At 42.7% G+C, this 11924-nt stretch overlaps 2 protein-coding genes across 3 annotated transcripts; both read right to left on the bottom strand.

Moving 5' to 3' along the window:
- Positions 1-2006: 2006 nt before the first annotated feature.
- LOC109538784 (translation initiation factor IF-2) lies at positions 2007-5635 on the bottom strand. Of its 2 annotated transcripts, none has more exons than XM_048670735.1 (7): positions 5553-5635; positions 3488-3636; positions 3243-3421; positions 3043-3184; positions 2840-2988; positions 2630-2789; positions 2007-2593 (listed from the first exon to the last, which is right to left on the bottom strand). In XM_048670735.1, the coding sequence occupies exons 1-7, from the start codon at positions 5565-5567 to the stop codon at positions 2407-2409; spliced, it is 981 nt and encodes a 326-aa protein (XP_048526692.1). In that variant the 5' UTR covers positions 5568-5635; the 3' UTR covers positions 2007-2406. The 2 variants fall into 2 exon arrangements, with proteins under 2 accessions (XP_048526692.1, XP_019761731.2); XM_019906172.2 differs by having other exon boundaries at positions 2007-2581; positions 5553-5593.
- A 1529-nt stretch (positions 5636-7164) lies between these two features.
- Positions 7165-8671, bottom strand: LOC109538785 (DNA-directed RNA polymerase II subunit rpb1). Its single transcript, XM_019906173.2, has 4 exons — positions 8561-8671; positions 8087-8226; positions 7880-8036; positions 7165-7820 (listed from the first exon to the last, which is right to left on the bottom strand). Exons 1-4 carry the CDS (start codon positions 8570-8572, stop codon positions 7329-7331), a joined length of 801 nt encoding a protein of 266 aa, XP_019761732.1. The 5' UTR covers positions 8573-8671; the 3' UTR covers positions 7165-7328.
- Positions 8672-11924: the final 3253 nt, after the last annotated feature.

Here is an 11924-nt window from a genome sequence, read left to right as displayed (position 1 = left end):
GAAACGTCGATTGTTATGCCTACTTTTCCCCTACCGGCACAAATCGGGGATTAAGGCGGTGGGCCCAAAATTTTCAGCACTTTGAGCTTCGATGGACCGAGAAAGTTTTTGAACCGGATAATTTTTTATTTTATCACAAGTGTTTTTAATAATTTGAGTCAATTCGTCACAGGTATTTACTGGCGTTTCGCAAACACTTGACCTTAGATGAAATCCCCCAAACAAAATAATCCAAAAAATTCAGATCGGGCGAGCGTGGAGGTCCTGGTCCTTCGTGAGGAACGGTTAGAAGTCTTTGTATTCCGAATTTCACTACAATCGGATGAAAGGTTTAAAACTTCTGAAGAAAAAGATATTTATTTTTTTGAATCTCGGTTAACTCCCATGTTCTGATTAATAATACGAAAATAACTGAAGTAAAATGCGAATTCCACTGCCACCATATGGAGAATGTAAACAGCCGCCAACGCTTAATGAATGTTCAAATTTGAAACAAATTTGGTTCTACATCTGCTTAGGAGTCTTGACCATATTTATTGGTACCTTTCTAGGCGAGTCGTTGACTCCCCATTAATGTGGGTACCATCTGGTTTTTTCAGACTTTTATAACAGATTTCGTAATGCTTACAATATTGGTGGCTTTTTAAATTAAAGCTACCGGGTGAGATAAAATTCTTCTGGAAATTATTTCTTCTAATTGGTTTTTTCGTGAAATGTTCTTGAAAAGTCTTAGAAAGAACGAGTCCCGGGAATGCGGGTCGCAAGTGACTTTAAAATGTTTCAAAGTCTAGACGGGTTAATTTGAGAGGAACGTTTTGTGTGTCGGCTCGAAGCCACTTCTTCATAAATTCTGCCTGGTTAAGTCGCATAAAATGCACCGCAGTTAAGTGCTGGCCCATCGACCATTTGTTGCTGATAGATAGGAAAATCGTTGGAAATTTTTATGAACAATGACTGTTTTTCGCCCTCAATAAAATCACCAATCGTGTGATAATAACAAGGTGAAGTAAAGTCGGGTGGCTTCTATATAAGGGAGTTTCGATACGTTGACCTGGTCGAGTTTTGCCCACACGCCAATTCAAGCTAATGGTTTGTGCCTACGTTAAAATCAACTCGGCTCTTTTATTCTTTATAGCGGCTCATTTTTTTCATTTTGATCGTTCCATGTCTATGTGGGGAAATCACCTACATATACAGGGAAGTCTCAACCGTTTCAATCGAGCAAAACTGGCTTTAAACACCACCCGCTTGAATCTTTTGATCCAAAGTAAGTGAGGAATTTTGCTTCAAATGCTTCAGGTTTTACCTTGGAGGAAGTGGGTAGGAAACGATAGAATACTAATGAGTGCTCTTGAAATCAGTGTGCTTTCTGAGCAGTGGATGCTGAGCTGACTCCATATAGAATTGTGTGAGTTCAAACAGGTACACAAAATGCTTCAAATTCCAGCGGGTATGTTTGTATTTTTGGTTTTTTCACATATTTTTAAATAGTGGGGCGAAACGGTATTGGGGGAGTTTAGTTACATGACAAAATTTAATTTGATCTTGTATGCATAACCCGCGACCTACTTGAAGAGTCATAACTTTTTTGCAGATGCTTGTATCAAAATTTTTAGCAAGTATAAGAATTTGTCGATTATTTCTACGTAAAAAAGTGCTTTCATGAAAAGCCCTTACGGGTAACCGTTTTCGAGATATTTAAATTCATGATGAGCAAGATAGAAATATATGGTAGCGCTCTCCACATATGAGGGCAAAACCAAAATCAAATTTAGTTTTTCATGTTTCGGCCCCCAAATACCAACTTTTACCCAAACATGGATGTTATTTGAAAAATTAGCTAGAAAAAACAAAAATTTTATTAAATTTTAACACCCTTTAGCTCGGAAGTCGGGCCTTGCAGACCCATGCCTAAATGGACTTTTCACTTTAAAAGGACCTAACGAATCGTCCGGTAAAATATCAGCCACTAAGAATCATCTCGTTGTTGGGAGCGTAAAACACCCTTTTTCTCGATCGGTTTATTCACTTGAATCAGACAACAGTTTCCTTGAAAAGCCATCGTCAAAATCAGTTGATTACATTTAGACGGAAATATACAAATACCTATAAATAACATGTACAGTCTAATACACAGTTGATATTCGTAGTGCGTTCTCATGGGAGCTGAAGAGTTAGGAAAGCCAGATGGGCCAAAGGAAGAAAAAGAATAGAAAGTGCAATGTGCTAAAAAAGTGAACGAAGTAACAGAAGAAAGTAGGAAAGTAGTGAAAGCATGCAGATTAGACAGCAGAAAAAGTAGGAGTATAAGCAAAGAGAAAAAAGCAGGAGAAAGTAGGAAAGAGGGCTCCCAATGGGTAGCTCAAGATATCACACAGTTTACACAAATCATTCCAATCGGCCTGTTTAATAATACCCAAAACTGATGTCGTGCAGGGGCGCAGAATTGCTCTGAGGCAGCGCATAGTCCTTGCTCAACTGATCCAGAATGGAGCCCCCGCCGCTTGGACGGCCAACAGGCTGGGGCGCAGGCCTGTACTGAGGCGCCGCGGAGGGAAAAGACGGCTGCTGAGGCTGAGGCCTGGAAAAAACACTACTCAAACTAAGCAAACTCCCGGTAGCAACTCACCTAGCTGGAAGTGGGGCCGGCCTAGTAGGAATCCCTCCAAAGTCTTGCTGGGGAGCAGGAGCAGCATTGGCAAACGCAGGTCTGGGAGGAGCGGGGGCAGAAGAGAACGACGCCCTCGTCATGGGGGACGAAGAAGGAAAATCAAACGAGTAACTCGAAGCTAAAAGCAGGAACTCGTTCAGGGATTCGAGGCCTGAAAGTTCTACTCACATGGAGATTGAGGGCGGGGCGCCGGACGGGGGGCGGGCTCAAAGGTCTGTGGAGGAGAATACTCCAAAGGCGCCGGCCGGGGGGCGGGTCTGGGTGCTGGCCTAGGAGCCGCAGCGGAGGCGAACTCGAAAGAACTGGCTGGCGCTGGTCTGGAACCTACTAGCTACCAATTCTGTCCCCAGTTTTGGGCTGCGCACACTTACCTGCTGTAGGCTGGTTGGCTACGCACTGGGGCTTGCTGGGGCTGCTCGTCTGGTTGCTGGTAAGCCCCGGAATATTCGGGCAAGAGCGCGCCCTGCTTATCAGTAGTTTCGTCCACTAACGTTGGAGGAGGCACTGTAATACCTGAACAACCCAAAGAATTAGTTTTGAACAAATGCCTCTCCTGCGTCCAATCGGGTACCTTCTCCTACGGGAGCGAATCCATTCTTAGTGGCTCCGTACTCAATCACCCTCACTTTGCCCACATCGTCCACATACCCGTACTTCCCTTTCACTTCGCCTGTAGGCAGTTTGGTCTCGATCTTGAAGGAACCATCGGCCGACTCGTACCCGTAGGTATAGGAACCATCTTCATTGTGCCTGAAACGGACAGGATTCGATCAGTGGCTTACCCCAAAGATTTGGGGGAGCTGCAGGACCACTTACCTATTGATCTGCTTGATTATGGCCACTGGGGTGGGTTTGGGAGCGGACGAGGGTCCAGAATAACCCGGTTGGACCCTAGCAGGTGCGGGTCGTGGGCCGTAGTCAAAATCTTGCGCCCAAGCTGCTGCTAGCAGCACAAGTACTGCCACCTGTAGGAAGTTGACGATTAATCAAATAGGTTCTCAAGGCAAATCTGCAATGTTAATTCGGTGACATTCAATGGCGCGGACTTTCATTGGGATTGAGGGTCACACAGTCGCCTAGATTTTTATCACTTATATTTTAATGGGGTGTGGTCGTGTGTGGAAACCTTAAATTTGATCATAACCACCTACTCCCCCTTGAAGCATTTCAGGGCTGGGTTTGTTTGCTTTATTTAAAAGGTGTGTCAAGATGACAATTTGCGATTTTTTAAATTAGTTTGACTCTACATTTCTTCCGATTTCTTTTGGGTAATTTGGTGCGGTTCAGATATGATTCTGAGGAATTTTCTTTGCATAATACCCTGAGTCTTGCTCTATGTGTGGGCAAGTTTCAAAGCTTAACTTGCTTTCGTTTGTAAGCTGTGTATTTTTATGTGTGTGCAGAAATTTTTTATGATTAGTCTCAGTTCTGAATCTGTGCAGTTTTTTTCCAGTTATCCACTGAGGTCGTGATTATCTGTTGCAAAGATTCCCAGCTTCTGATAGCGCTGGTTTGAAAGTTGTGATTTTTTTCTTGTCGAGACTTGCAAAATTTGAGTCCATTTTAGAGACAGATGAATTTGGGATGTTTTTATTAATTTGTTTTACTTCTGAATCTGTGTAGTTTTTTTATAGTCATACACTGAAGTGGTGGTTATCTTTGAGCAAAATTCCCAGGTTCTGATTGGGTTGGTTTGGAAGTTATGAATTTTTTAGGCAATGCAAAATTTTTGTCGATTATAGAGATGGTTATATTTTGGTTTTTCTATGAGTCTGATCTCCGAGTCTCCCCAGTTTTCTTTGAGTCATATACAGAGCTTTTGGGAACCTGTGACGAGATTTTCAAACTTATGTCGGGTTTGGAAGCTTTTAAACCTTCCGTTCGGAATACGCTGAAAGAATTTGAAGGGTCAGTTTTTTAATTTATAATAATGATGCGCCGCTCTGGCACAATTGACTTTTCTGGTGTAGATATACGGGGGCCTCCATTAAGTTTGGCCAAAATTTCAAGGATTCTCAGGCTTTGGTTTGGAAGTTATGATTTTTTTTTTGTCAAGACTTGCAAAATTTTAGTCGATTTTAAAGATGGTTATATTTTGTTTTGTATTGGTCTGATCTCCGAGCCTCCCTAGTTTTCTTTGGGTCATATACAGAGTCTTTGGCAATCTGTGGCCAACATTTTAAGCTTTTAAAGTTTGGAAGTTTCCATTTTTTTCCAGTCCAGTTCCAGGTCGGAACACGCGGGGCAATTTGAAGGGTCAGTTTGAAAATTAATTAAAAATACATGCTTCGGTCCGGCACAAGTCAGTTTTTTGGTAATGACTGAGATTCTGCAGGTTCTAGTTTGGAAGTTACAAATTTTGATAAATGTGGGGGTAAATGCTTGGATACCTTCATGCGTACCGCACAGCAGGAATGTAGGCGCGCTTTTGCATAACAACCAACTATTTATGAACACAACAATTATTGTATGGGTCCACCTTGCGGTTGGCACGTTGTGCGGCATGCGTTCCTGTGGTTTCCTTTCCGCAAATTTGAAAAAGCCAGATCGGCTTGTCTAAGTGAATGAACGGCTCACCATTCTCGATTTAGCAGCCTGCCGGTCCCACCCTGAAGACAATGACAAGACAAATAATCCAAGAGGTCACCGATTAACTTTTGCATTTCCAGGGCGGGGCTGCAAACCTTCAGTAATGCGCTCGAAGTACGACCAGTTTTTGCCGGGCTTTGAAAAGTCACCGGACATTGGCCAGATTGGCCCTGATTTTTGCTCGTTGAAGCCCAAAAACAAATATTTCAACGAAAAATCTCCGATATTCACACAAACATTACCCGGAACCCCCAAAATCCCTTAAATTCAAACAGCAAAAATTGGTACTCACCACGTATTTTAACATTGTTGCGCGTTCGAAGGCACCGCACTAGAGTGGTGCGGGGGGTCGCACTTTTCCTTTTTATAAGTGCGCCACTGGGTGTTGAAGAAGGGGGGCTTCGGAGGTTCTCGTTGGCCTATCGGTGGGTTCTTTTTCGCAAAAAAGCATGCATTGTTCTTCTTTTTGCCCTTCATTTTGCCTATTTCTTTGCGTCTGATTGGAAGAATTGGACTTTTTTCGAAAATTGTTTTTGGATTTGTCGGACAACTTTGGCAGGTGAAAAGAGGGGCCTTTTGAGCATCAAAGGGCGCAAAAGTTGATTTAGTTCGTCCATCCGAGCAGTCGGCCTTGCCGAAAGTAGATTTCGCTCATGATCTGGTTTGGAGAAATGTCTTGGACATTGGCATACTTAAGACGTCGAGGGCGTGGGCCGATACACACACAAAAGTATTTAAAAGAACTAAACGTGTTACATAATTCGGTGTGGTCAAATATGGCATTTTGAGCAGCGCATTTGCCATACGGTCTAGGCAAAGGAACCACTTTCCCACATTCTAAAACTCTTCTAGGTCCCAGAAAGTTTTAAAGTTTTTTCGTAATTCTTCCTAAAAGGTCATGAAGCGTCCGAACCTAATAAAGGACAAAGTTTTTAATCAACTGAGACCATAAGCGACCTTCTTCCTTTTTTCTTCTCTCAGTTGTGAGTTTTTAAAGGACGGCCTGCACATTTCGGCATGTTGGGTCTTTTCCAGCCGCCGCTGGGCTTAAGGCTGATGAAGATTCAAGATCGAAACGTCCGATGTCGTTTTAAGCAATCATTCCTCTATCGAGAAGTGTGCAAATTAGTGTTCTATCGTTTCGGATTTTGGAATTGGGATTTTTTCAAGGCAGAGGCGTAGTTTTTGTGATTTATTGAAAATAACTTTAACTGCTTTCGCCAGTTTAACGTTTAAAAGACACTTAAACCGCAATGCCCAGCAAGTTAAATCGTTACTGCGTTGCTGCTACTGATCTGGCTGATGATGTAACGAAAACGAAACGTCCACCTCCGGTGAGACCATTTTTTTCCAAATAAATTATGCTGTATTCCTCTGCCACTGGAGCTCGAGTTGATGGAGCCCGAAATACGAAACGCCTAGTGCTACAAAAGAAAACAATCCTCTATCGAATGGTGCTACAGCCAACTTCAAGGCTTTTTCACTTTATTTGTTGCGTTTTTCAGTTTTGTGAATATTTTCAGTTTTGTGAAGACCATTTGGAAACAAGAAATGTATTGCCGCTGTTAAACTATTGGTCGGGGAAAACTCATTTTTCTTTTCTTATCCGAGCGATGAAGAAACCCGCCCATGAACCATTTCCCTTTTTCCCGGGCCAGCGACATTCCTTGACGTAATCAGGGTGGAGTTAGCGCCGAACCTTGACGGTACCAATCTGGTGCGATAAAACTCCCACGGACCGGTTCACTTTTTTCTTCAATCGGGGCCTTTCGAAGGTGAATTTGCAATGTTTTTCCTCATAGTTCTGGTCGTACTTGCTGGTACGGTTCACCATGAAGTGGCACCTAATTTATGCGATTCCGGATCTGAACAATCGGCCGGACAGGAGCGGAAAAAAACTGGTCTTTGTCGCTTGTTTGTTTTTATTGCTTTCAAACCGCGGCTACAATTATTGTACAAAGTGACTAAGCTTAAACTAGATCGGCGTAGGTACAATCCAAGGCGGCAGTTCCTGGCTTCGTTCGATAAATTACCCCTAAACTATTATCTATGCTAAGTTTATTTGGAACTACCTTCGGTAGTTCACCGTGTAGCTTCCGCTCCAGATGTCCACATTCTGGGCGGGGCTGCCCTGGAACGCATTGTAGCCTGGATATGCTGGAGGGGATGGGTTCCAGTAGGACATCTGGGGGGCGTAGTTGGAGTGGGGAGCTGGAGTGGGAATGGGGTTGTTGACCCTGTTATTGTAATAGTCATTGAACTGGGGGGGCGAGTAGGTAGGGGCTGGGGGGCTGTAGGGGGCATAGGTAGGAGCTGGGGGGTTGAAGGGGGCGTAGGTCGGCTTAACAGGGGCAGAGTAAGGAGGTTGCGTAGGAGCGGGCGCGTAGCTCATCTGGAACGAGGGCCTAGCGTAGGAGTTGTAGGAGGGAGCTTTGGGAACGTAATTGGGGTCGTTCTTGTAGTATACAGCCGGATCCTCGCGGTACTGCCCATCATCTTCCTCATTGGGGCCCAAAGGGCGCTGCGCCTCCGCGTTCTGAGTGAGTGTAGGTGGAGCTACCTGAAACCAATCACCCAATCAGCATGCAGCGGCCAGAAAACCTCGCTCAGTTCACTCACTGTTACATCGGTTCCAGCTGGCTCAAACCCGCGCTGGCTCGCCCCATACTCCACTTCTCTTAGTTTGCCGGTGTCGTCAATGTAGCCGTACTTTCCATAAACTTCCCCAGTCGGGTACTTGGTTTCGATTTTGTAGGTTCCATCGGCGTTTTCGTATCTGGATGTCTGGGGTTTAAACAATTTCCTGCCAGTTTTGGCTGAACTTACCCGTAGCTGTAGGAACCATCGTCGTTATGCCGATCGATCTGCTTCAGAATGGGTACCGGAGTAGTGTACTCACGGTCGTATCCGCTTGAGTAGGCTCGGTTTTGAGCTGCAACGGCCATCATCAGGGCCGAAAGCAACAGCTAGAAGAAATGTTGATGAATACATCTGGCTGGTTTAAACGGAAAATATTTGGGGAAAGAAATTAGGGCCCGCCACTGCAAGAGGGTGCGGCCCTGGACAGACACTCGATTCAGTTTTTCCATCAGATTCAATCGAAAAATCACTCTCACTTATGACGCTATGTAAATGCGAGCAGGGAATGCCATAACAAATTGTCCTTGGACATGGACAAAAAATGCGGCACTTTGTGCCCAATGCGGAAGTGGAGGGTTTTTCCTTCTGGAATTTCTTGCAGCACCAACAGGGAGTAAACCACCCCTATTCAACTCGTTGAGGAGATTGAATGATACTTACGTAGTTCTTCATATCGGTATCGCAAAGAACCGCACAAACAGATCGGAAAACAAAGCACAGAGTGGTAAACAACCACGCCTCGCTCGGTTTTCAGCTTTTATACTTGGACTCCCCACGTTTTGAGTCGCAAGGCTATCGGGTTGATTCGGTTTTCTTTGAATGGTTTTCGCGGCTCACTAGCCGAAGAAGAGCCTTCGACACCGATATCGAGATGAAAATCATCTGGGTCTGCCCGGGAAGATTGCAAGTGCCCTCCAACGCAAACCGCTTCAAGTGGAAAGTGTAAAATATCCGGAAGTTTACCAGCGCTGTTTTTGCACTAGAACTAACGGTTTTCCGATGGTTAGTTGGAAGGAAAATTATGGTTTTCTTCTCTGATATTGCAAGGTCGCTCCTCGCCCATTTCCACCTGTTATCAAGATGTGATAGACATTCCAAACATCTAATGCTTTGCAAGACGTGCCCAGCTCACCTTGGAATCGTTAATTTTTTTGGTCAAAAATAGTTTTTTTTAGGCCAAACAAGCACATCCTGCTCACTGATTATTCGATTCGAAAGGCTTTGGTTTCGGCTATTGCCAAATTCAATGAGGAAAGTGAGAAATGCGGTACTTAAAAGCGATTTGATGTTGCATTGATTTCTAGGGAGTGTCTGATTTGCCTATGTAAATACTGTTGTTTGAAGGCTTATCATGTCGATCGTCTGAATCATTTGCAATTCCGCTAATGAATCGATGAGCTGTCTGACTGGAATAAATCGCGTTTTTCTTGGTAAGTTTGCGTCTTGTTAGGCAAGTCCACGCTGTTGAGCTCAAAAGCTTTAAAAGTTGGAATTTCGAGCTTCATTACTGCAGAAACATTAGGATAAGCAAAAATTCTCATCCTTGCTTGAAACAAATAATGGCTTGTTACTGATCTCACGACTGATGATGGCGAACAAACAAAACTTGCGGTTGCTCGGGTGAAATGAATGGTGAATGGTGGCAGAATTCTGGTGGCATCGTTTGATGCCTCCGATTTATGACTTTTCAAAGAAGTGATTTTAATCAAGAACAAAAAATCTCTACTGGTTTTATTTCTGAGAATCAGCAGAAAAGGGAACTTTTAACTGTGGTAGAATAGAGAATTCGCTATATAATTTGGTAAAAATTGTGCTTAGCTTATTTCTAGTTTTGAAAATATGATTTTTTAATGTAAAACCAGCATTTTAGCAGTTTTGTTTCTCTATGCTTAGCCGCCTCTGGCTTGAAGTCTGATGATGGTATGTGCACCAAATTTCGTGGTGCTTTAGCTTATAAAATTCTCTTTGAAACAGAGCCAATCTTTAAGTTCCATCTGTTCAGATGATTGGGTTGCAATTTTTTAAGCAACATTATTTATTAAGTGGCGTTTTGTGCCCTTCTGACTTAGCCGCCACTGATTTTAATTATGATGATCAACAAACGAAACTTTTGATGTTTTGGAGAAAGCAGATTTGCATCGAACCATAAAAACAATTAGAGTTCCAGGTTTTAGCTTTTTTATTGATGTTTTTTTTATTTAATCCAGAAATTTTGGTCAGCTTGTGTTCTTCTACATAGCCGCCACTGGCTTGGAGTCTGATGATGCAATATGAACGAAAATTTTTAGCATATTGAACTGCAGATTGTCCTATGGAATGCGCCTAGATTTGAAGTTCCCTCCGTTCTACTATTTGCCTTAGAATGTTATCAAGAAGTCACAATGTGCATTTAGATGCATTGTCTTCCCTTCTCACTTAGTCGTCACTCACTTTAGCTCTGATGATGACCCATAAACGAAACTTTCGACTCTGATGGAAGAAATAATTCTCTATCCAATGGTACTAAATTGGAATGCCTGGTTTATCTGCCCTTTTATTTAATTTTTTTTAAAGGCAACTCTGCAATTTCTGACAGCGTGCGTGGTTACATCTTCGCCGCCACTGGCTGGAGGTCTGATAATGCAATATGAACGAAACTTCTCGGTTCATGCAAGCACAAATTTTTATAATCAATGAGAGCAAAGTTGGAGTTCCATCGGTTCCAATATTTTATTTAAAAAAATTTATATCACAATGTGGATTTAGATGCATTGTCTTCCCTTGTCACTTGGTCGTAACTCACTTTAGCTTTGATGATAACCCATAAACGAAACTTTTGGCTCTGATGGACCAAATAATTGAATTGAACCGCTATTGAATGGTGGTAAACGGAAAGTTCTGGCTTTTTGTATTATTTGTTTAGATTTTTTTTAAAGCAACCCTGTCATTTATAACAATGTGTGTTGTTGCTTCTTCGCCGCTACTGGTTGGATTCCTGATGATACAATATGATCTAAACTTCTCGGTTTATGAAGGCACAAATGTTTCTATTAAATGAGAGCAAACTGAGAGTCCGGTAGGTTCAAGTATTTCATTTAAAAAATTTATATCGCAATGTGCATTTAGTTACATTTTCTGACCTTGTCGCTTGGTCATCACTCACTTTGACTCTGATGATGACCCATAAACGAAACTTTTTACTTTAATGGAACAAATAATCCTCTATCCAATGGTGGTAAATTGGCAGGCCTGGTTTGTCTGCTCTTTTATGTAGAAATTTTTAAAGGCAACTCTCCAATTTCCGACAGCTTGCGTTGTTGCTTCTTCACCGCCACTGGCTGGAGGCCTGTTGATGCAATATGAACGAAACTTCTTGATTCATGAAAGCATACATTTCCGTGTTGAATAGGGGCCGACTTGGAGTTCCATGGGTTCCAGTATTTTATTTTTTTAAATTTATAGCACAATGTGCATGTAGTTGCGTTTTCGGTGCGTGTCACCTGGAGGTCACTCACTATAGCTCTGATGATGACCCATAAACGAACGTTTTAGATCTGATGGAACAAATAATCCTCTATCAAATAGTTGTAGAACGAATGTTCTGGTTTTTGCGCTTTTTTATTTAGATTTTTTTAAAGCAAACCCTGCAATTTTCAACAGCGTGCGTTGTTTCTTCTTAGCCCCCACTGGCTTGAGACCTGATGATGGTCATGGACAGAAACACTGTTGCTCAACAAGAAAAGTCGTTGATAAAAGAGGGCAGCTTTAACACTTTGGCTTTCCTAAACATTTAATGATGAATTTCTGAAAAAACTTTAGTAGCATTTAGACTGACGTTTGGCATGCGAAACTCGGGGCTCCTTAGAACAAGCAAATCTTCGTCTAATGAAAAAATCAACCCTCTACTTTTCCCAAAGTTTCAATGCGATCTTCTTGTCCAATCGGAATCATTTAGTTGAAATTTCACACTCTGTGCCGTTTTGTAGGACACCGAACAGCCCAGATTTGGACTCTGCAGATTCCTGTAAAGGCCAACGGTGCTTTC

Source organism: Dendroctonus ponderosae, unplaced genomic scaffold, assembly GCF_020466585.1.
Source record: "Dendroctonus ponderosae isolate FM_Combo_2020 unplaced genomic scaffold, Dpon_F_20191213v2 Dpon_F_20191213_1, whole genome shotgun sequence".
Lineage (NCBI taxonomy): Eukaryota > Metazoa > Arthropoda > Insecta > Coleoptera > Curculionidae > Dendroctonus > Dendroctonus ponderosae.
This window is presented reverse-complemented; position numbering and strand designations above follow the sequence as displayed.

Bases quoted from the DNA above. Each gene is read 5' to 3' on its own strand.
- LOC109538784 (XM_048670735.1), bottom strand. The intron at 3,422-3,487 runs GTAAGTGGTCCT...TGTCCGTTTCAG, and splicing joins ATAATCAAGCAGATCAATAG to GCACAATGAAGATGGTTCCT. The intron at 2,594-2,629 runs GTGAGTTGCTAC...TAGTTTGAGTAG, and splicing joins CCGGCCCCACTTCCAGCTAG to TGTTTTTTCCAGGCCTCAGC.
- LOC109538785 (XM_019906173.2), bottom strand. The intron at 8,037-8,086 runs GTAAGTTCAGCC...CCAGACATCCAG, and splicing joins GATGGTTCCTACAGCTACGG to ATACGAAAACGCCGATGGAA. The intron at 7,821-7,879 runs GTGAGTGAACTG...GATTGGTTTCAG, and splicing joins CAGCTGGAACCGATGTAACA to GTAGCTCCACCTACACTCAC.